We start from the raw sequence: 23,585 nt of genomic DNA, 5'->3' as shown, positions 1-23,585 counted from the left end.
GTGATTTCCTGGCTCTCGTCTTGGACAACTTATCTGGACACAAGCCTGGAAAATCAGTCTATTTATGCTCTGGCACTGCGGTGCCAGACCCAGGTGCCACATATGCTGTGCATGGGTTTCTCTTTTCACTTTTATACCTCCAAATATCTACTGCCACTGGAAGACAGGGAATCTATATGGAGAATCAGGCTCTCCATGTCTTAAACTTTTTTTTGTACTAAACTTTTCAAATTAAAAAAAAATGAGGGTTTGAGCCAGGTAACTGGAGAGATAGGCCAGGTTATTTTTTTATTTTCCCTGATGTATGCTTTCTCGAAATCTGTAAATGCATCTTTATCTAAATAAATTTAATGACTTTTGAAAATCATGAAATCTAGCAATCTTACAACTACTTCTAGATGGAGAAAACCAGTTTCTAAAGAAATGTTTATTGACATTTGCCATCTAAAAGGAATTTGCAGTTGGTCTCAGTTATAAGAAAAACAGCACCTACTCAAATGCCTTCACCCTGCTCTCACTGCAAAATGCAACGTTTCAAGAAAGATCCGATTGTCTGTTTTCCTGGATCAGAAAACATAAGTACTGAATTTTCAAGAGGAAGACCTAGAGCTTTTTCAAAATGGGAAAAACAGACCTACCTTGTGACTTAGTTTGAGAAAAACAGATGAAGTAGTTTAGATACCCAATAGGTGAGTTTGGCCCTTGGTCAATGAAGGAAAACTGCCACGAACCTGGTGGGATGGTGCTGACTAGGAGGGAGAGCACGGACTACATCATTTGAGATGAGCTGCTGATAGAGATCTGATGAACAGGCATGGAAGGGAGTGACACAGGGGTCGATGGGTGGGAGTCTTAGGAGTTTAGGTGGCAGGAGGGGGCCAGAACTGGAAAGGGGGGAACAAAAGGAGAGGCAAAAAGAGCTGCAGGAAGGGCCGGGCATGGTGGCTCATGCCTGTAATCCCAGCACTTAGGGAGGAAGAGGTGAGAGAATCGCTTGAGCCCCGGAGAATTGCTTGAGACCTGCTTGGGCGATATAGTGAGACCCCATTCTCTACAAAAGGGGGGAAAAAAGACAAAAAAAAAAAAAGAGCTGCAGGAAGAATCATGTAAGTGTCTGCAAGGACAACTGTCTTCTAGAAAAAGCTGTCCACATCTGTATGTTTTTTAGAGAATTACAATTGGAACAACGAGTTGAGTTAGAAGATTAAAAGGAATTCATCTCATCTGTATGAAATTCACGTCTGCTCAAGATGGTAATTTTGACCATCTTACTTTAATCCAAAAAACTTCATACTGATTGCCTTTTTGGGCTTCTGAAAAATGTATTAAATATTATAACTTCCTTACTCTCGCTTGTTGCATGACAATATTAAAGATAGCTGAGTGGCACCTGTGGTCTCTGAGTCACCCTGACAGTGTGCTAAGTGCTCTACAGACATGAATTCTCACAATAACCATCTGATGTCTATACTATTATTATGCTTCTTTTTAAATATAAATTGAGGCTTAGCCAGTTTGACTTGTTCAGGTGGAGTCTGACCTTTGATCTAGTGTATGAAGTATTTTTTTGTTATTTTCGAAAAGGGTCATTTTGGTGCCATTGAGGAAAGAAGAGCTTCAGATACAAATATAACTGACAGTGAATCAAGACAACATTGGAATAGCTTTGGGGGAGACATACCGAAAAATATCTTTCTGTAGGCCACTAAACATAGGATATATTAGCCATCAGATTAGAAGACCTTCTAAATTCTTTTACAGTCCTATATTCTAGGAGTCTGCTTGTGTGCTATAACATGATTTTCTTACAGAAGCCAATATTTTTAAATGAAAAAAAAGTGTGAGGTTTCCACTGGGCCTTTAACAGAGATGCTGAAATGAACAAAACCCCTGAAATATCTCAGGGACAATTGGGGGCGAAGGGATGGGGTGGCCACAGGAGGACCTGATCCCTCTGCCCAGAATATACAGCACCCTCATCACCTCTTATCCTTCTTGGGGTCCTCTGGTGGGCTCCTCACCACTGTCCATGCCTTTGATTCTGCCCTTTCTGGTGTGTAGAATAGCCCCTCATCCACTTCAACACAAATCCCACACTTACTGTCAAGTTTCAAAATCCACATCCCACACAAAACCTTCCCAGACTAAACTCAGCCTACGAGGATCTTGCCTGTTCCTTGCAATCTTATATTCCTCTGGTTTTCTTACTCCACCATCTAGTACAGACGTTCCATGACTTATAAGGTTACATTCTGATAAACCCATTGTAAATTGAAAACATCGTTAAGTCAAAGATGTACTGAATACACCCAACTTACCAAACATCATAGTTTAGCCTAACCTACCTTAAACATGCTCAGAACGCTTACATTCACGGTTGGGCAAAATCATCTGGAGATTCAGTGCACTACAGAGTATTGGTTGTTTACCCTCGTGATCTCGTGGCTGACTGGGAGCTGCGGCTCACTCACAACCACGCCCAGCATCATGAGAGTGTCCTACTGCATATTACTAGCCCAGGAAAAGATCAAAATTCAAAATTTGAAGTACAGTTGCTATTTAACATATATTGCCTTTGCACCATCATAGGATTGAAAAGTTGTAAGGTGAACCATCCTGAGTCATGAGTCCCTCTGTATTTAATTCTACGTTGTTCTATATACTTTTCTAGTGGCTTTATGAACATTTTTTTCCTAGCAAGTTTAGAAGTTTATTCTTCTATTTCAAAAAACAGGTAACAGGGTAGATCCTTAATTCATATTTACCAATTAACAGGTGCCCATCTGCAAGGTAACTGCTATCACAATCTTATTACCATAAAGGTGATTCAACTGAAGATGACTGGGAATTATCTGGCATGAGGAGGTACAGACAAAGCATTTTTTTAAATTCCTAACTTAATTTAGGATCTAGTTCTAAAGTAAGAAAGTGACAGTCCCAAGAATTTCAAATGAGAAAGATGAGGTAGAAGGAAACTGAAGAGATGATATGATGTCATCCATAGTGCCCGTCCCGGGCCCAGATGCTGAGGCTCCACACGCAATCCCTTCCCCCAGCAGGTCTCGGGCCGCCCTTCTCTGTTGTTCTCCCTCCATTCCTGAATTCATGCTCCTGCCTACTGCTGCTGCTGTGCCCTTTGAACAGTTCTAGCTCACCCTAAAGGAATTGTGACATTTTAGTGGTGGGTGAAGCTACTCCTCTGTAGAGAGTGTATCTGTTGGGAATGCAGTTTTTGGAAGAAAGACACTATTTAAAAAGAAGAACACTAATCTTTTGACAGCCCCACAGAATCAGGCAAGTGAATTAGAAACAGAAAATGAAGTCCAAGCTGGTATCAATCTCTGGGAGGCCCTGAAGTGCAGCCTCCTGTTCTAAGCTGGCCACCATATTTTGCCATGATCAATTAATTCCTTTTTTTTTTTTAACAGGAGTATACTGGCTGTAACAGTCAAGAAATGCTTTGCTTGGAATCATGCACAAAGAAGTAAAATGAGGAGTAGGTTTACTGGAGAAGTGATTCTTTTAAAATGACTCTTGGGATAACACACTCTGAATGGAAAACTTGTGGTATCCTAAGTTGCATGTGAGTATGATGAGTATTTTAGTAATGAGCCAGTCCTATGTAGTACAGCTAACAACTTAGCTTATAGTCTGACAGACATATACAGAGATTTTCCCACACAGAAATTAATGCAATACCCCCTGCCATAGTTGATTTAAGAGCCTAAAGTACTATAGACAGGGTCCATAAATACTACTACCTATTCAGAAACATTAGGGTTCACTGAACTAGAAATTACTCTGAACTAGGCAATTTCTCCAAGGAAGAAATACACAAAAGGAAAAGACTCCCAGGCTTTTCTGAGTTTAGACCTGCATCCTTAGGCGACCCGGATCAGGCTGGTTTCTAGGAAGAAAGTCCTGAAGGCCATCCTTCTCCCTGTGATCATGTATAAACTTTTGAAAAAGCATAGTTTCTTTCAGATCGTGTAATTTTGCTTCTCTTAAAACAAGACACTTTGGGGGATATGTAATCAATGTGAAATCTTTTTAATGAAGGGAATTTAGAAAATGCTCATCATGAAAAATGGCAAAAGAGAAATAAGAACAGAATTATTAATTGTCCCTGAAAAGCAATGCCACCCCATGTCTAATTAATTTGGGGGGCTTCTAGTTTAATTTTAACAGCATAAGTTAACGTTTATCAGTTAAGTTCTCACACTGCTAGCAGAACTCAATATTCTGTCTCGTGATCATCTGCAAGAAATCTCTAGCAGAGGTAAGACGTATGCAAATGACAAGTCAAATGGAAGTCCAGGAAGTCCAAGTTCAGGAGAGACTCCGCATTGGCCTGGATCACAAAACTCTGCTCCTAGAGACTAGGAAACGCGTTACCATGGTGAGATAATGATTTTGGTCTACTCCCATTTGAATCTCTTTCACAGAGCACTTGGGTACTGCAGGGAAGAATTATATCTTCTCAACTCCTCTGAAAGAAACATAATTTTAGTCTTCAAAAGACTAATCATAAAGGAAAAAAATAATGATATCCAGCCTTCTAGGTGGGTTTTAGCTAGCTGGGTCACACAACGCTCAGCTCCCTTGATGACGGAAGAAGTTTCCTTTCACACCAAACCTTTCTACGTCCTGGGGGAAAATATCTTGACAGTTTTTCCCTTCTTGTAACTATAATATAAACCCAAATGCTATATATAAATTAGAACAGCAGAAACTCAGCCTCTGGTGAGGACAAATGAGGTTGAACAGAGTCCAGCCCGCACCCCGAAAGAAGGGCTGTATCTGTGTAGTGACAGCTTTGGTTAGATTAGTGAAACCAGCATGAGTCTTTCTGGTGAGAGATGGAAGAAAGTGTAATTTTCCCAATGATGTCTTCTACTCCAAAGAAACAAATATCACGTTATTTTGAGTTCACTTTTCTGCAGTACCTGAATTAGCATACATTTTTTAGCTTTGCCATTCAATAGTACTCTCATGCTTTACATTACTTTCAGCTTTTAAATGAATTTTTGTTTCTTTAACTAATAAGAAAAAGGCCCTTTTATAAATATATCGCCGGGGATGGAAAGCTAGATTCTGATAGCACCAGTTGTTTTCAAATGGCACTAACAAGTCTAATGAAGTCCTAAATAAACAGGGGGGAAAAAGGTATTTTAAAGATTTACTTATTCTTCTATAACACTGGACACCAACAGTGAGACAAGAAAAAGTAATTTCTGGCTCATAAATTGTAATACCTTCCATTATACCAATGATACAGGTTGAATTGTGTCTCCCAAAATTCATATTATGGAAGTCCTAACCCTTACTACTCAGAATGTGACCTTTGGAAACAGGGCTGCTGCACATGTGATTAGTTAAGATGAGGTCACACTGGAGGAGGGTGGACCTACTCAGTATGACTGGTGTTCCTCTAAAAAGGGGAAATTAGGCCAGGTGTGGTAGCTCATGCCTGTAATCTCAGCACTTTTGGGAGGCTGAGGTGGGTGGATCACTTGAGGTCAGGAGTTCAAGACCAGCCTGGCCAACATGGTGAAACCTGTCTCTACTAAAAATACAAAATTAGCTGGGTGCAGTTGTGCATGCCTGTAGTCCCAGTTACTTGGGAGGATGAGGCAGGAGAATCGCTTGAAGCCTGGAGGCAGAGGTTGCACTGAGCCAAGATCGCGCCATTACACTCCAGCCTAGGCAAAAAGAGCGAAACTCCATCTCAAAAAATAAAATAAAATAAAATAAAATAAAATAAAATAAAATAGGGAAATCTGAATACAGACACATCCACAGGGAAAACACCAGTTAAGACAAAGGCAGAGAGGGGGATGACACATCCATAAGCCCAGGAACGTCAAGATTGCCAGCAGCCACCAGAGGCTAGGAGAGAGACCTGGAACAGAGGCTCTCTCATGACCAGTGGAGGGAGCCAACCCTGCCAACACCTTGGTTTTGGACTTCTAGCTACCAGGACTGTGAGACAGTTTCTGTTGTTTAAGCCACTGAGTTTGTGGTACTTACAGCAGCGCTAGCAAACTAATACGCCAACACAGAAAGAAATGGTCATTATCATGACCTACTTATTTTTAAAAACAGGTTCTTTCACCATGGAATTATCCCAAACGGAGACGGGGAAATGTTTGGTTCTTACTGCGAGCTCTTGGGGAACAGAGTTTGGCTTCTTTATGTTGATCTCGATGCTACCGTTGTCTTGTTTCAGCTCCAGTGGAGACCCGTGAACTCTGGCCACACCTTCAAACATCTGGGATTTGGTTAAGGAGTGGGCAGGTGCCACCGTGGGACACTCTCTTTCCTTCTCCTCTCTATGAACCGTCTCTCCATTCACACTGACTTTCCCATCTACCTATAAAAGCCAGAATGAACAAAAAACATGCTATATATACCCCAATCAAAGACTGTAACAAAACAACACGTTCAGAATTACCTCAAAAGATGATCATTTAATAACCAGAGTCCAATCAAGAAAGAGGTCTCTTAAATGTTCTGATGGGATCTATGAGTTAGGGCTTCTATAAATGCTATCTTTAAGGGCCTCCTTAAAAGGTAGTTGGCCTGCTTGGGCCACTTCACTTTAGATTCCATTTCATGTTCACCTCATTTATGGTCTGCTTTTATTTTAAAGTACAGAAAACCGAAGAATCTTAAGTACAAACACATGCCACATATTGGGGTTCCAATGCTGTTTCACTTCAGTTCTGATTGCTATTCCACAATTTTGACTGTTTTTCTGGCTAGCATATAAATGAGGCGGAACTTACCACAGATCAGGAATATTTTACAGCTTATCCGATGGTGGTAGCAGGGGCAACAGATACTTTTTTTGAAGCTAAGGCAGAGGGCAAGGGATCTGAGATTATGCTCTGTTACAGTGAATCTCTATTTCTACTTACTTTTATAACCTCCATTTTTTAAAGAAAAAAAGACCATGCACATTAAAATATTTTTGTTTTGCACTCACATCGAGGGGAGGCAGTTGGAGCAAGAAAGGGAAACCAGAGAGGGTGGTTAGCCTGGCTTACTGAAAGGCATCTGGAAATCTCGGTCTTGAAATTTGAGGCAGAAAGTAGAGTGGTTTTCAGAGGGAGCTGTGCAGTTACGTGACCTGATTGAAACCTGGCTCTACCATTTAACAGGCATGGAATCTTCAACAGGTTTCCTATTCTCTGTGCTCTGATGCAAAATTTAAAGTAACAGTATCTTCCTCATAGTGCTGTTATGGAGATTTTATGGATTATCAAATGTACAGAATTTAGAACAGTACCTGACACATTTTAAGTGCTTAACTATTAGCCATTATTATCATTAGGCCTCTTATTTATTTATTTATTTATTTATTTATTTATTTTTTGAGATGGAGTCTCACTCTGTCACCCAGGCTGGAGTGGAGTGGTGCAATCTCAGGTCACTGCAGCCTCCGCCTTCCTGGGTCAAGCAATTCTCGTGCCTCAGCCTCCCAAGTAGATGGGATTACAGGCGTGTGCCAACATGCCTGGTTAATTTTTGTATTTTTAGTAGAGACAGGGTTTCATCATGTTGTCCAGACTGGTCTCGAACTCCTGGTCTCAAGTGATCTGCCTGCCTCGGCCTCCCAAAGTGCTGGCATTACAGGTGTGAGCCACATTGCCCAGCCTCATTAGGCCTTTTAAAATCTTTTAAAAGAAATAATGGAAGGCTGGATATTAGTTATAGTTTATTTACCTTAAGCCACTGGTCTTTCTACTCTATTATTTGTTACCCATAAAAAGAAATTTAAATCACAACTCAGCACACACACACACATAAATATAACTGAAACAGAAGTTTCCCCAAGCAATTTTTCCTTCCTTGTGTGACATAGGAAGTGTCACAAAAAAAAAAGTTCTTTTTTTTTATGTTGGCTTCAAACCACTAAACTGATTTTATAACCTAGCAACAGGTGGTAACTCAGTTTGAAAAACACCGCCTTAAACTATTTCTCTTGATCTTCCTTTATCCTTAATTCTGTTGTACTGGAAAAACAATGGAGCCTGTATTCCCTGCCCTGCCCTCCAAGAAGACACACACACACACACACACACACACACACACACACACACACCCCTACCCCTTAGCTTCTGTCCTGGCATTATTAGCTGGTAACAACGGTCTGATTTGCATGTTACTTTGACCTTTGACCAAAGTTGCTGTCCATGCACTCAGTAATGGAACTGTAGGCCATCAGTAGAAATACTAGCCCGTGAGGCCGACGACGAGGCAGGGGACTCCCACTAGTGAGTGGTGAGGAGTAATCTCCAGCTCTAAGAAGGCCTCTGCTCAAATTCTATAATAACCCCCTCCATGGAAGTGCTTCCTGAGGCCGCCATACCACCTTGCTCCACTTTGCCGCAGTGGTGAAGAACAGAGTTTTCTCAGAGCTGAAGTTCTGCCATAAAATCATTCATGCTAATTCTTCTGTTTAAACGATCACTTTGCACTATTTAGATAAAGGAGGGAAAGTGGACATCTAGATTGTATGATCAGATGCCTTGGAAATCCAGTTAAATAAATGTATTCTCCATCCTATTCTGGGCCACCTCAACATAGAATCTTCCTTCAGGAAATACCATAGCCATTCATTATCATAGGCCCTAGGTGAAGGAAAGCTTCTGAAACACTTAGGTGGACCACTGAGCACACATGAGCATGTGTGTGTCTATCTGCGTGTGTGTGAGTCCATATGATTAGTAGCTCATCTTCTCAGGAAAAATTCACTTATTTATTAAGGAGCACTTGCTGAGTGCCTACTCTGTCCTGGGCACCTGTGTCAGGCTCTCAGGATGAAGCCATGAATGACAGAGACATGGCCCCTGCCCTTATAAGGGGTCAAACAGCTCAATGCGATCCAGATGAGACAGTCTGGACATTTTGTTTTATCAAAGCCTAAGATAGAGATTTCTGAGATACATTCAGAGTTATTTTAGCAAAAGTCAGAAAGTGTGGTTTTGTTCTCTTTGAAATACAGCAAGGAAGCTACATGGCATCACACTGCTCAATCAGTTACGAAAACTTTTCTATGTAATGGTCACATCTCCGAGTAACGCATTCCACCTCTGTTTATTACAAACTCATTGAGTGCAAGGACAAGGGGAACTGATTTTTCTTTATAAGTCAAAAGAACTTAAGACAAAGGATGAGTGCTTCCTCCTGATATAAGGGAAAGTACTTGAATTTGAGGAAGTGAAAAGATGTTTGGTTTCCACAGGTTCTTCAGTCTGGAACACTATTTTACACACTCATTAGCAAAACAACCCAGTTTCTTTCCACTTGTTTAAAAAAGCTGTCTCATTTGAGGACCAAGTATGTCCCATGTTCCCATGTGTTCCTTGTATTTTTATCAATTGCAAAATCTTTTTGGATGCTACAATGTCAAATGGATGCTGAATGCCAATTTCTTCCTAAAAGAGAAGTAGCTGCATATACTTCTATTTGAACCAAAAGCAAATAAAATTTTGTTTTGAGGAGTCTGCCATACCTCCCGATACCTAGAAATACTAGGGTATCACTAAATTAGGGTTTTTACCACTAGTACAGAGAAATCATGCCATTATATTAAACTAGAAAATAGACCTTGCTCATGGAGACGACTCCACTATCAATCTTATAGGAGTCCATCTGTATTAACAACAGCAATTGAGGGAAACAGCTGTCCCTTAAGCATTTACAAACCAAATCTCCAGAGACCTATGACTTTCACAGCTGTAAATGTCAACACATTTTTCTTTTGTATGGTAAAAAGAATGACATTTTCTTGAGTCATGATGCTTCTTTCCATCGACTCCCTGGAGTTCAGCTTTGGTTCTACTCTTAAGGAACTTGTCCTACCTTAAAGGTCTTCAGAACATCTTGAGAATTTTTGGGCTGGGAGTAAGGCTTGGGTGTCAGCATAGGCACTGCTTTGGGAGTGACAGTTTTGCTTGGAGACCCACTGCCTGCTGACATGCTGGTATCCAGAACACTGGCACGAGCAATGGTGGTTTCAACAGTGGCAGTGAATTTGGGAGGAGGCAGTGACTGTTGCCGCAGGTATTTCATGGGGTTGGGGTCATTCAGGAAGGAGGATAAATTTGGCTCTGTTGAATGGCTTCTTTCCAGAATTTTTGGCATCTCCAAGCGTTCAAGAACAGCCTCACTGATGGTGAACCTCTCAATGTACTGTTGAAGGATCCCCTCTGCCTCCTCCTGGGACCGAGCATTCTTATATGCTTCGTGCAACTCTCTCTCTCTCCGCTCTCTAAAAGACATAGAAGGGAGAAGCAATAACAAAGTCAACTAATGAAAATTGCAAAGAAGACCTTGGTAGAAAAGAAGGTAGCACCGAAGAGACAGTACAGGGAATATAAAATGTTACTATCAGAAACTTTGTGACAGCCAATAATTTTTAGAAAAAAAAAACACCTAGATAATATTGTACATTAAAAACGACAACAGAAAGAACTCACTTTTCTTGAACAATTTCTCTGTAGGTTTTGATGCTTTTCCTTCGTTCACTTGTCCCATCTTCTCCAGCCAGTAACTTCTCCATTTTTTTCCTTTCTTCCTCTTTCTTGATTAAGTCCTGAGAAACACTTCTTCTACGACTCTTCCAACGAGCCAGGTCCTGGCAGGGAAAGAAAGATATAATATTCTTCTTCAGACTTGCGCATAATTCCATTTCTATTCTTCAGAGTTTAGTCATTTCTACTCTTTAGAGAACTGACTATGGGCCCAGGCACTATAACACTGTGTGCGCTCCCACACAATCCAATGTAAGTCTGGTTGGAACTGGAAGCCCTCAAAGGCAGAAACATCCAGATACTATCTACAGTATCCATAGCAGGGCTGCACATTTATTTAAATATGGCCGTGTGAAATATGCAATCACATTTCATGTCAGTTGCCAAATTTCAGAGAACTGCCTCACAAGGTAACTGTAAGAAACTTCATTCCTTCCTATTTATAACCTCTGCATTGTGAACAGATTTGCTGACAATAGAATAGTAGGGATTCATTTATACAGTTTCCACACGGAAGGTAGTCAAGGCAGGAAAAAAACAGTTTTGGAGTCTTTAGATCTGGTGATTCTATATGTATTAATTCATCTGATCCCTACAACAACCTCACCACAATCCTACAGGTAGTTATAGCATAATGATGAGGAGTGAGGATTCTGGAGTCAGATGGATGGGGTTGCAGCTGTGGGAAATAATCCCAGCTCTATCTTTTCCATGCTTTGGAATCTCAGGCATGTTTCTTAGTCTCCCTGTGCCTCCATTTCCTCCCCTCTAAAGTGATGATGATAATAGCACCTATTCTTACAAGCTTGTAGGGTTAAATGTGAAAATAGATGTAAGGTGCCAGGCACATAGCAAGTGCTCAAGGTATTTTAGACATAATTGTTACTGTATTTGATCAACTTTGGAGAACTTAACTTTTTAAACTAAAGGTGGAGTCAAGTTTGCAATAGCTACCTCCAGAGTGCTTTGTGAGAATTAAATGAAATAATCCACTCTCCCTCCTCTCTCCCCACTTTGGCTCTCAGCACACAATCTCAAAGCCCTCATCAGCCTCTTTAGCCTTCCTTCCCTGGTTCTAATCGTGGCTCCCTCACTCGCTAGCTGTGTGACGTTCAGCAAGTGACAGCTGTGCTGGGATTCATCTGTGGAATCGAGGACAATAAGAGTTGCTAGTTCATTGAGTTACTAAGAGGATTAAATGAATGCATGCAAAGTACTTAGAACAATGCCTGGTACTGGTACACGTTTGATGTTGGTCATTGTTATCATTACATCATCATCATGATCAATTTCAAATATATAACCTCAGAAGATAGTGCAGCCTCAATTCTACATCCCATTCCAGTTTCCTGCCTCCCCTCCCCTCTTTTGTGACCAAGCTTCTGGCCAGGGTGTTTGCTGATTACATGTCTGGGCCATCACTCCATACCTTCACGCTGCTACTCACCTTCCTTTGAGTCCCACATTTACCATGTCACGTTTTGAAACCCTCTAGGGGCTCCCTTCCCCCGCATGGCTTTCAAGTCCACGTCTACCCACCCGGCTGGATTTTCTGCTGCCAGAAGCCTCCCCGCTGCCCGCGCGCCTTGGCCGGAACTCACATCTTGCCATTTGTCGTCCTCTTCCTTCAGCTGGTTATTTATCAGCTGCAGCTGCTCCTGGCGGGCCCTGCTGTGCGGCTGCACCGCGGCCTCCTCCTCACACCGCATGTCAAACATGCTGGTGCTCCTGAGTGCGGAGAGAGCGAACACAAGGGGGACCGCGATCAGCGACCGTCGCGTCTCCGTGCGCCTGGGCGTCCTGCCGCGTGAGGGCGCTACCGGGCTTGGAAAACTGCCCCCTTTCCGGGCTGCGCGCAGCGCGTGATTGGCGGCGTGTTCTGGCCCCGGGCGGGCGGTGGGCGTGCTGGCACCCCACCGCCTCCTTTTGCCGCAAACGCCAATATGTGACCGTCTTTGTCTTCAGTGATGTCACTGAGTCAGGTCAATATCATTTTATGTGTAGGTACCAAAATAGGTTTAAAGAAGAGCTAGAAAAATAGTATTTGAAGCCCCAGGCTCCTCTCATTTGGAAATGCATTTAAAAAATAAAATTAAGATAATTAAAAGGTATAACCTGGGTAGAATTTGTGGGGAAAGAGGGCGGTGTTCCGTGAAGTAAAACTTTATTACGTTAAATGCTTCTTTGTGTAGAAAGCTGGCTTAAAGGCTTCCTACGTGAATGGAGGCAATTTCTCCATTTCCAAGAAAAATCATTCGGCCTTAAGTTTAAGACACCCATTTTTCTTATTTTATTTCATTGAATTTTAGATGCATCTGACAACTATGGATGGCTGATGTATATGTTCATTGTAATCATTTCTTTTTATTTCTTGTAAAACTGCTGTAATTGATAGTGCAGTTGATGGCATCTTGGAATCAAGAAAACAAGGCATTTTATAACAAGAGTAAGGAGTAAAACACATAAATTAGGTATATATTTTGTATTCTAATATGCACACAGTCATTTAATTTTTGTCAGGATAACTCTGAATATACTCTTTTAAAAGAAAAATGCAAGGGAAAACAATCTTTAAAAAACTCTTAGACCTCGCATATATATAATTTATATATTCTATAGGAGCTTATTAAATGTTGTGCAAGACCATAGGGCTTTTTTTGTGATGCTTACATAAACCTTTGTTACAGCAAAAGCTGAAGCAGCAAGATGAAAACGGAAATAGAAACCAAAGCAAAATCCTCCTCCTTTTATTTTTCTTTCAAAGAAATGACTCGCTTTGGGACAAGTGGGCTATGGAGCCCAAAATTCAAGACATAGAGGGCTCTTAAAAGTTCACTGTTAAGTGCTAGCAACAAAATATGGTGACAGTCCATTTTTGAAACCAGCCTAACACAAAGAAAAAAAAAAACTACCATGCACTTAAGACACCAAAGAATTCCAGACATCATCAATGATGTCCAAAATTGTTACTCCCATGGCCAGACAATGAACAGCAGCAGCATGGCTGAATGCAAAGGGCTCCCTAGCAGGCAGCTGTCTGGAAGATGACCCCCAAAGCAATGGCTGCCCACCTTCCCTTCAATCCACTCAAAAGGAATCTGTATAAATGTGTGAGTGCCTCTCTCGGCTCTCCAGATGTCGGACAATTTAAGTCTAAGAGAACTAAACTGAAAAACTGTACTTGTAACCTGTCTTCCCCAAGAGTATTCTAATAATCTGGCTGCACAGAAGGACTCTTAGCTGAGGTTTCTATTAGCATGGATATGACAAGCCACTGCATAATGCTGCCTCCATGTATTCAGTGGAGAATGTTGATTTCAGCAGCTGTGGCTTCTAGAAAAAATAAGCTGGGCCAGGTGTGGTGGCTCACGCCTGTAATCCCAGCACTCTGGGAGGCCAAGGTGGGCAGATCACTTGAGTTCAGGAGTTCAAGACCAGCCTGGCCAACATGGTGAAACCCCTTCTCTACTAAAAATACAAAAAAAGAAAAAAGAAAAGAAAAAAAATTAGCCAGGCATGCTGGCACATGCCTATAGTCCCAGCTACTAGGGAGGCTGAGGCAGGAGGATGGCTTGAACCTGGGAGGCAGAAGTTGCAGTGAGCTGAGATTACATCACTGCACTCCAGCCTGGGTGACAGAGTGAGACTCTATCTCAAAAAAAAAATAAAAGAAAGAAAGAAAAGAAAAAGAAAGAAACTGTAGTCCTCAATAGAGGAGAAGGGCTGTGATTTTTCGTCTATTTTAGACTATTGATTAATGGTATCTAAGAAAGATTAAGAAATTTGCAGGATTAGGTAGAAAAGTCTAACCCATGCTTTTAAACTTCATGGATCAAAATTCACTTAAGCAGGCCTTCCAGAAAGACACAAAAATTCATCCCATTCTTCCTCTCACAGTTTAAAAAAAAAATCTTACTTTTAAAATATTCAATCTAGTCAGTTCATCTTTTAAGGTGATTTATAATCTTTGCTAAGATCTTAAAAGACTTAAACCTCTCTGAGCTGGGACCCTCTTACCATCCCACTAAGTAGTTTGTAGATTATGGGAGAGAAAAGAGGTCCCTTCATTCAACTCTGCCATCTATAATATCTACAGGTCAGAATTTTGGTTTAGGCCACTGTGGGTGGCCATAGATCCAGGTTTTCTTCTGGGACCCCAAGAAGAAAATGGCAGCCTTCTCCAGGATCTGTGATTTGATTATCTCATCCAATGGGCATGGAGAAAATGAGAGCAGGCCTTAAGAATTACCTTTGTCTGTCCTGCGTTCCCATCTCTACTCCCACTGTGAAGCTCTAACTAGCTCAGCCCAAATGTGGCCAGAAGCCAGTTAGTTAAATAAAAGGAGAAACTCGTTTGCCCTTTCATGTACCAGGAAGTACATGGTTGAACAACCCTAATCCAAAAATCTGAAATCTGAAATGCTCCAAACTCCAAAACTTTTTGAATGCTGACATGACCCCACAAGTGGAGAATTCCACACCTGACCTTGTGTGATGGGGTGCAGCCAAAACTTTGTTTCATGCACAAAATTATTTAAACTATTGTATAAAATCACCTCCAGGCTATATGTATAAGGTATATATGGAACATAAATGAATTTCATGTTTAGACTTGGGTTCCATCCTCAAGATATTTCACTATGTATATGCAAATATTCCAAAATCTAAAACAGTTCAAAATCTGAAACACTTCTCATTCCAAGCATTTTCTATAAGGCAGGCTCAACCTGTACGATTTTTTTTCTCAAGTTTTTTTTTTTTTTTTAAAGAAATATCAGCAAACTGGCCAAAAAAGAAGTAGCAAACCTATGAGTGATATATTTATGCCGTTTTCAAAAAAAAATTAATAAGTTGAGAATTGATAATACTAGAAAGAAAATGGGCTGAGTTGTCATTCAGAACATGTTCCCTAGTTCAGGTTAGACTTGGCCTCCCAAATGAAGAGGTGTGTGTCTGGGGATGGGGGTTGGCGGATATGGGATCCTGGAGATGGCCAGCTTCCAGAATATTAATGTGACTTGGACTAATCCTGTGCTCCTCAGTACCTTACGTCTATGCCCTTGGGCTGTTAGGATGAGGGCTCCTGGCTGCAGAGTCCAGGAGTCTCCCTTGGTGGTGGGTTGGCATTTTTGAGGGCCAGGATGGAATTACCCCAAGGGCCTGGAAATTGTTTCTGGGCCAAGTCTACGGTAAAGGAATTCAGAAGAAAATGGCCTATGGCTCTCACAATGTACCAACTCCTTTGGTGGGCCGGGTACTGGGAGGGAAAGAGTGTGCAAGTGAAGAAAAGGGCAAGAAGGTGGAATTAAATCTATGGAAACATTCTTGGCTGGTTAGGAGGTGGAAATTTCTCCGTTTGCCTGTGCGGTAGGTCTGCCCCTGACCTATATTCTCCTTAAAGGGCTCATCTTTTTTTTGATTGGGCTCTATTTTAAGAATGTGTCAATTATTAATAAATGTAGCCTGTGTCAAAAAATTGCCTTTAAAGATTTTGGAAAAAGGAGATATTAAGGGAATAAACTAAAAATAGTATAAGTTTCTATTTTAAGAATGAATTCCTGATATCAACTTTTCATTTTGTTCCCCACATGGTTTCATGTAAATTGTATCTGCTCTAAGCAGGAAACTCAGCACTTTGGATATCCCTAGATAAGAGCTCTGGAAAAAAAGCTCCTTTTACTCTTCTTGGTCCCTGGGGCTGCATTTTGTAAACTTAGAGAAGGCAAGAAGGGAGTCCCTGTCCCCACCCTTTTTAAGAAATCATTAACTTTCCCTGTGGGTGAAGTTTTGTGTTCAGGTGAAGGCAAAATTCAGAAACTCTTTAATTTCCCTTCCTTTCTTTCACTTTTCCCAGGGGGTCTATTTTAAGCAAATTGTACAGCAGCCTTGCATTGATGAAGAAGAAATCCATTCTATCAAAATGTTTTTGCTCACCAAACCAAAGTAGTGTTTTGCCTATCAATCTTATAAAATCCTCCTTTCAGTGAATGTTAAATATTGCCATTGCAGGTTTGAAAAGTAATAACCAGGGCTCAATTTTACAGACTACTTAACTCTGTGCAGTCAGTCAAGCTCAGGCTGAATTTGGTTTTGAGGCATGAGTGTTCTTTATGTCAGATCACACATGGGAAACTTGGCCCTGGAGTTTGACCACTTAGGGCTCGGAGTCCAAACTAAGCAGACATCTTGAACACAAACATGGAAATAGCACAATCTGAAGACACTTAATTTTTTGCCTAATCTCACTGTCATTGGTGGAAATGATGTTTGCATGTTCTACATGCAAATTCAATTCAAATTCCTCATTGTGTGACTTGAAACTGAGGCTCAGGAAAGGACAGGCAGAGGAGGGTTGGTGATTACATTCCGGATGGCCCAGGCTCCCACGAGGCCACAAAATGCTCCTCAATATCAGGATCAGCAGACTACTGATGCTCGATTTAGATATTAATCACATTTCTTCAAATACAAATTACTTGAATCTGAGAAGGCTAGTATTTTGCAAAAAAAAAAAAAAAAAAAAAAAAGTTTGCCTTGTACATCAGTTGCAGAATGATCTGCATATGGGAAATCCATTTCTGAAGCAGAGTTAATGTGGTCACAAATGGGAGGGTTTGGAGTCTTCTCAAATTTGGATGTGAAGTACGGGATGAGGAATGAACCTCTGCTTGGTTGAGTGAAAACCAAGCAGCAGGGAGGGGAAGGGCCAGTCATGTCTTACATCCTTGGCCCCTTGCTAAGCCATGGGACTTGAGCAAAACTCCAATGTTTTGGTCTCAAGCATCCCACAGTTTATGTGACTCCAACCTGGGAGGAACTTGGGCTTCTGAATCTATAATTAGTGGTTTGGGATTTATTTTCTTAGTTAAAAAATGAGACTATGGGAATGACTACTTCATTGTTAACTCTAAGCCCCAACATATCAAGAATTAAGTGCAAAACTCAGAATACCCTTTAAATAAATCTATAGTTCAGAAGGGGTACCAATGTTCAAACCATACAAGACAACGACTTTAACATGCCCAGTCTATGAAAAGCAAATGTTAAGTTTCAAGCAGCAGCTTCATATTAGAATCATGCTTAAGTTGCTTTTCCATTCATCTTTCCTGCACAGAATGTATGCTCTGCATTCCAACTTCAAGTGCTTTGCTGCACAAGTCAGCTAACTATTCAGTTCACTTGCATCAGTTGCATTTCAATTAGTGGTAAGTTCTGGAAGCATGCAGTTTAGGCTAGTAATTAATGTAATCCTACAAATACAAGGCAACTTACTCTGCGTCATCAGACACAGGAGTTCTCGGACCGTATCTATAAGATCAAATAAAAAATTAGAGGACTGGCAGAGTTGAAAGTGAATACTGTAAGCAAGCTGGAAATAAAAACTGCCGGTGAAATACATGTGCGCCAAACCTTTTTTGCTGAGATACTGAAAGAGAAGTGGCATTATACAATTAGCAATACTCATTGGCTGCTGAAAACCAAAGACAAGTCTTGATATTTCTAAAAAATGCAAAATTTATCTCAAAACCCAGAAGAGATATGAAAATAATCCCCACACTACCCAAAAAGAAAGAATCTGTTCAATATAAACACAGAAAGGCTTAGGTGCAATCCACAATGTTTAGAGAAGGCAGCTTAGAAAACAAACATGTATTACAGTCATTCACAAACAGTTCAACTTTTTGTGCCTTTATGTTCAGCAGTAATGGGCTGTAATGGACACCCATTGTACAAGCGCACCCTTACTGACCCTGTCCCTGAGATGTTAATGCATTTGCACAAATAACATCAAAGAGTGTTTCTGCAGTTTTCTGAAGGGAAACCAGAACTCCAACCAGAACCCCAATCAGTGCCTTCCGCATGCATTTGACAGAAACCACAATTCCTAGAAAACTGGTAGCCTTAATCAAAACCAGACTTGAATGATATTCCATAACTTGAAAAACTAAAGTTTTTTTCTAATCTTTTATATTCTCCTGATAATTTAGATCCATAAAGTTGTACCCTCTGCAATAGTCACTTGAAGTCTAAATGAGTCTAAAGCAAAAAGACTAAATTAGAAAAATATTAGAACATTACAAGGCATATTTCCAGCACATGAAAAAACAACAACAACAACAACAAAAAAAAAACAACACAGCTCCCACAAATGCCTGTCTCTTCAGCAAAGGTGAGTTTTAAGGGTCAGTTCTTACCTATACCCTGAAAAGCTCCTCCTTTCTGCAATTCTGATGGTGGACAAAGAATAGTAAAGAAAATACGTCCTGCTTCCAGTTTCCAATAAATTATATTTTGGAGTCGGCAGCAAAAATTACCTGGTCCCATGATCAGTTTCACAATAGTTTATAGGAAAAGGGTAATTTCTAAACATCTCTTCCTGCAATCTTAGAGAAATCTTAAGAGAATCTTAGAGAAAACACCCCAGAATGCATGAATGTACACACACATACCCCCTTCTCTCTTATGCTTTTATCATTCTAGAATAATCTACATTCATTGATAATGATTTAATTCACAGTGAAGGCAACCATACCAATGCAAAACCCCAAATCTCTGTTGAAATGGCCAAAAACAAGACAAGGAAAGGGTTTGTGAATGTTTTTCTTCTGGCAGTTAAGACTCATTCTCTCCTTCTCCAGGGTATCGTTTCGGAAGGTGCTTAAGTTGAACCTAATATTCTCAATTTTCAAAAACACTACTGCATTGAAGCAGATGACAAGTGGATTCTTTCACATCGAGAGAGTGGGCTGGGTGTGGTGGCTCATGCTTGTAATCCCAGCACTTTGGGAGGCCAAGGCAGGCAGATTGCTTGAGCTCAGGAGTTCGAGACCAGCCTAGGCAACATGGCAAAGCCTTGTCTCTACCAATAACATAAAAAATTAGCTGGGCATGGTGGTGCACACCTGTGGTCCCAGCTACTCTGGAAGGTGAGACAGGAGAATCACTTGAACTGGGGAGGCAGAGGTTGCAGTGAGCAGAGATCACGCCACTGTACTCCAGCCTGGGTGACAATAGAGTGAGACTCTGTCTGAAAAGGAAAGGAAAGGAAAGGAAAAGGAAAAGGAAAAGGAAAAGGAGTGCAAGGGCAATATTAATTCTGAAGACTAGGTAAGTGTTTCCCAGTTAATAAATAGGCCTATTGGAATACATTTATTCAAACACAGTGTTTTCTAAGTTATCTATGGAAGAGAGCAGAGAATTTCTTCCCAATGGATGGTTAATCAAGAATCTATTAATAGTTGCTATGTGTTTTTGTGTTTCAATTTGAATATTTTAATTAACATTTTATTGAAGTATAAGATACATAAAGTGCACATACCACACATACACTTCAATGAATTTTCACAAAACAAACATATGCATAGATTAGCGTTGAGTGATTTGTACTATGTAAACAGACTGAAATAGTATGTACTCTTGAGTTTGTCTTCTTTAGCACATTTTGTGAGTTTCAACTATGTTGTTACATGTAGGATATATCTGAATTTAAGTTGTTTCTACACAAAGTAATTAACAGTATTTCATGGACATCTCTACCAATAAATGTAGATCTATATCAAAATATAAGCCCCACAGGAGCAGAGATTTTTCTGTTTGGGTTCCCTGAACAGTGGTCAGACTAGTCAATAAGTATTTATTAAATACTTATCAGGTGCTCTAGAAATTGAAGAGAAAAGAATAGCCCAGTTTCCGAAGACAACCTTCATTTATCCCTTTACTATGTACTGTGGGTTTAAGGAATTTCCTCTGAGACTAATGTATTAGCTTTAAAAGGGCACAAACTTAAGCAGAATTGCCTTTGCTGGCAAGGGGAAGATAATTAGAGCTAAGGTGTCAAGTGACTTTCCCAATCATCCTACAGGAGATCAAAAAGTAAAGGCAAGTTAGCAAAAAAAAAAAAAAAAACAAAACAAAAAAAAAAAGTAATGAAGCAATCTTTTCAATGCAAAGTACGTGAGTCAATAGGTTATGAGGTACAAAATTGGCCACACAGGTCACAGTTGACAAAAGCATCCTATAAAAAAAAAAAAAAGTCGATAAAGTTTAATTTTGAGGCCAGGCATGGTGGCTCATGCCTATAATCCCAACACTTGGGAGGCTGAAGTTGGAGGATCACTTGAGGCCAGGAGTTCGAGACCAACCTGGGCAACATAGTAAGACTCTGTCTCTACAAAATAAAAACAAAAAAATCAGCCAGGTGTAGTGGTGTACGCCTGTGGTCCCAGCTACTTGGGAGGCTGAGGTGGGAGGATTGCTCAAGTCTGGAAGGGATATACTGCAGTGAACTGTGATCACACTAGCTTGGGTAATGGAGTGAGATCCTGTCTCAAAAAATAAAATAAAATAAAGTTTACTTTTGAGGATAGGGGTAGGTAGAAAGATAAAGGGAATAGCCTATGCACCCATTGCCTGTATTTATGTAACCTTCACTACTAATAAAGCATTTCAGAATCAATAATTCGATAGTTATCTATTTCTATATCATGAACTAGCATTAGCTTAAAGTGTTTTTACTGCTCATCTAAGATCACCTCCAGCATCCAGCACAGTGCTTTACACATAGTGATTATTACTTGATAAACACTTGTTGATAGGAAACGTGCATACCTACGGTGTTTGCTGGCTCATTCACACAATATGTCACATAGTTCACCTGACCATTCCTCCTTGTGCTCAGAATAACTGTCCATTCCCATGTGAAAATAAAGAGGAATCTTTCCAGAATTACAAAGAGAGTGACAGGCCAGGTGCAGTGGCTCAAACCTGTAATCCCGGGACTTTGGGAGACCAAGGAGGGTGGATCACTTGAGGTCAGGAGTTCCAGACCAGCCTGGCCAACACGGCGAAACCCCGTCTCTACTAAAAATATAAAAATTAGCTGGGCGTCGTGGAGGGTGCATATAATCCCAGCTATTCAGGAGGCTGAGGCATAAGAATCGCTTGAACGGGCAGAGGTTTCAGTGAGCTGAGATCGGGCCCTGCACTCTAGTCTGGGCAACAAAGCAAGACTCCATCTCAAAAAAAAAAAAAAAGTGACAGAGAATTCCTCAGGCTTCCACAGTCTCCTCTAGTTACTTGTGTAGGCATCATGCTGGAGAGGGATGCTGGTTTTCCACTCTGACAGAGCTGAGTTTGGATCTTGGCTCTGTAGGTACCAGCTGTGTACATGTGGACTTCAGTTTCCTAACTGCAAAACGCAGATGAAAATTCTTCCTCTCAAAGGTAGTGTAGGGAATAAATGAATGGGAGAGCACCTAAATGTATCCAGTAGGCAGTCTCTAGGCCTCACCTCCTTCTTTCCTTTCATTCTAACTTGCTTTACAGAAGCCCGCGGATCCAGGGTCAAGTCCAGAGCATCTGGAAAGTGAGTAACTGTGGAGGACCAGTTTCACCACTCTGTTCCTCTGTCTTCCCAGTCCTAACCAGCTCGGGAATCATGTGTGATCCACTCATGCAGCTTTTCTCTACATCAGCCTTCTTATTTGTGAAATGGAGCTAACATTGATTCCTTCAACCTACCTGTGAATTCCCAGGACAAGGTGAGCTTGAGGGAGCAGACACACAGGAAACGCTACAAAGCACTCTGTGGTTGTAAAGCACAAATATTACTTCTGCTCCCTGAAAACAGTGCTAGGCTCCATTACTGTTTTATTCAGAAGAATGTAAAATATAGATTAAATGCAGGTGATCAAGATGGCTAGGGTATTGATTTTTTAAAAATCTGGAGAGATTACCTACTGTTCTCCTTACCTCCCACTCTGCCTTCTCTCCCACTGCCATCAGGATCCTTGGAGAAGCAGAACTCCATTGCTTCCTATTTTATGGTGAGCTTCTAAATTATGCAAAGCCCTCCTCACTTCTTTGCCCTACATTTGTAGGCTTACCATACATTTAACAAAAATGTATCACTTTTATTAAATGGCAAGAGAGGCTTCAACATATAGGACCCTAAACTAGAACAGGAACCCCAGGATAATTATTTCCTTACTCGTCATCAAGTCATGGTTGACTCTAAGTCAAGTCAGAGCATGGAATAGAAATCCTACCTCCAGAAGGCAACGAGTGTTTGCTAATGTTGAAAAATTAATATAATTACAACTTTTATAAATGTATTCATCTTCTTTGGACCTAGAATCAAAGTGAAATCAAGTAAGTCAGATAGAAGTTCAACCCCTTTACCCAAAGGCTCCTATGTGAGTTAGAAAGAAATAAAAGAATTTCCCATGTATTCAGTCCACAAGAGTCAGAAAAAAATGTTTAACAGGTAAATTCACCACTGAATCACACCTGCTTACATGTAAAAAGTGGAAAAAATTCTTGGCAGATGTGGCCAATTTTAATCATTCTGTTTCTGCTAGCAACAGCAGGTAAGTGGCACTGAGGTGCCATAATGCATTAAGAACACACTGAAAGCTCAGACTGGAGAAACAAAGTCACAAGGCACAGAATAACCTTCTGACCTCTGATCTTTCATGGGTAGACCCTTAGAAGATTCTTCCACATCCTGTTGCTTTGCAAATGGAACTGGAAGGAACTGGTTTGGCTTGGATCCAGTGTGTCTAAGGGACATCCCAGTTCTCCTGGCCATCATGTCATCTTTTCGTGAATCATCCAACTTTCGCTGGCCTTTCAGTCCACTGCCACTCCAGGCAGGAGCTGTCATCTTCTCCAACTTCTCTTCTGTCCCTGAAGCCTCACACTCAGAGGCCAGAGGACACACCCTAGGGCAACATTCAGTCCAGCCAGTCAAAGGCCACTTACTGCTAAAGATATTTTCAGTAGTGTCACTCACTGGCGTTAATTAAAGACAGAAGAAGCCAGCATCCCTGGAGGCAGCGGCACACAGAGCAGCTGAGCAGGAAATCTCCCTTTTGAATACTGGGACCCTCTGTCATGCAGCTGATACTCACACAGGAATGGGGGTCCCTTTCTGGTTTTCATGAGTCCTGCGAATGAAAGTTGGCTAGTACTTAGCCACATGCAAAGGCTAAAATATCTACCCAGAGCGGGCACCAGAAGCAGAACTCTGATCTTGGGATGAGC

The 23,585-nt window shown here is 40.9% G+C and overlaps 1 protein-coding gene across 21 annotated transcripts in view; it reads right to left on the bottom strand.

The window, feature by feature from the left end:
- LIMCH1 (LIM and calponin homology domains 1) overlaps window positions 1–23,585 on the bottom strand; it is a 339,876-nt gene that overhangs the window by 43,466 nt on the left and 272,825 nt on the right. For 14 of the 21 annotated variants that reach the window (XM_063663600.1, XM_063663601.1, XM_063663602.1 and 11 more), the window contains 5 exons: window positions 17,814–17,849; window positions 12,143–12,269; window positions 10,488–10,645; window positions 9,871–10,279; window positions 6,161–6,373 (listed from right to left, as the gene is read on the bottom strand). In XM_063663600.1, the coding sequence (XP_063519670.1) occupies window positions 6,161–6,373; window positions 9,871–10,279; window positions 10,488–10,645; window positions 12,143–12,269; window positions 17,814–17,849 (943 nt within the window). Of the gene's footprint in view, window positions 1–6,160; window positions 6,374–9,870; window positions 10,280–10,487; window positions 10,646–12,142; window positions 12,270–17,813; window positions 17,850–23,002; window positions 23,264–23,585 lie in introns of all 21 variants that reach the window. The other 7 variants (XM_054484464.2, XM_054484469.2, XM_054484467.2 and 4 more) reach the window with 2 other exon arrangements.

The sequence above is a fragment of the Pongo pygmaeus genome, chromosome 3 (assembly GCF_028885625.2).
Source record: "Pongo pygmaeus isolate AG05252 chromosome 3, NHGRI_mPonPyg2-v2.0_pri, whole genome shotgun sequence".
Classification (NCBI taxonomy): Eukaryota; Metazoa; Chordata; class Mammalia; order Primates; family Hominidae; genus Pongo; species Pongo pygmaeus.
The sequence above is the reverse complement of the archived record's forward strand: the minus strand, read 5'-3'. Positions and strand labels throughout refer to the sequence as shown.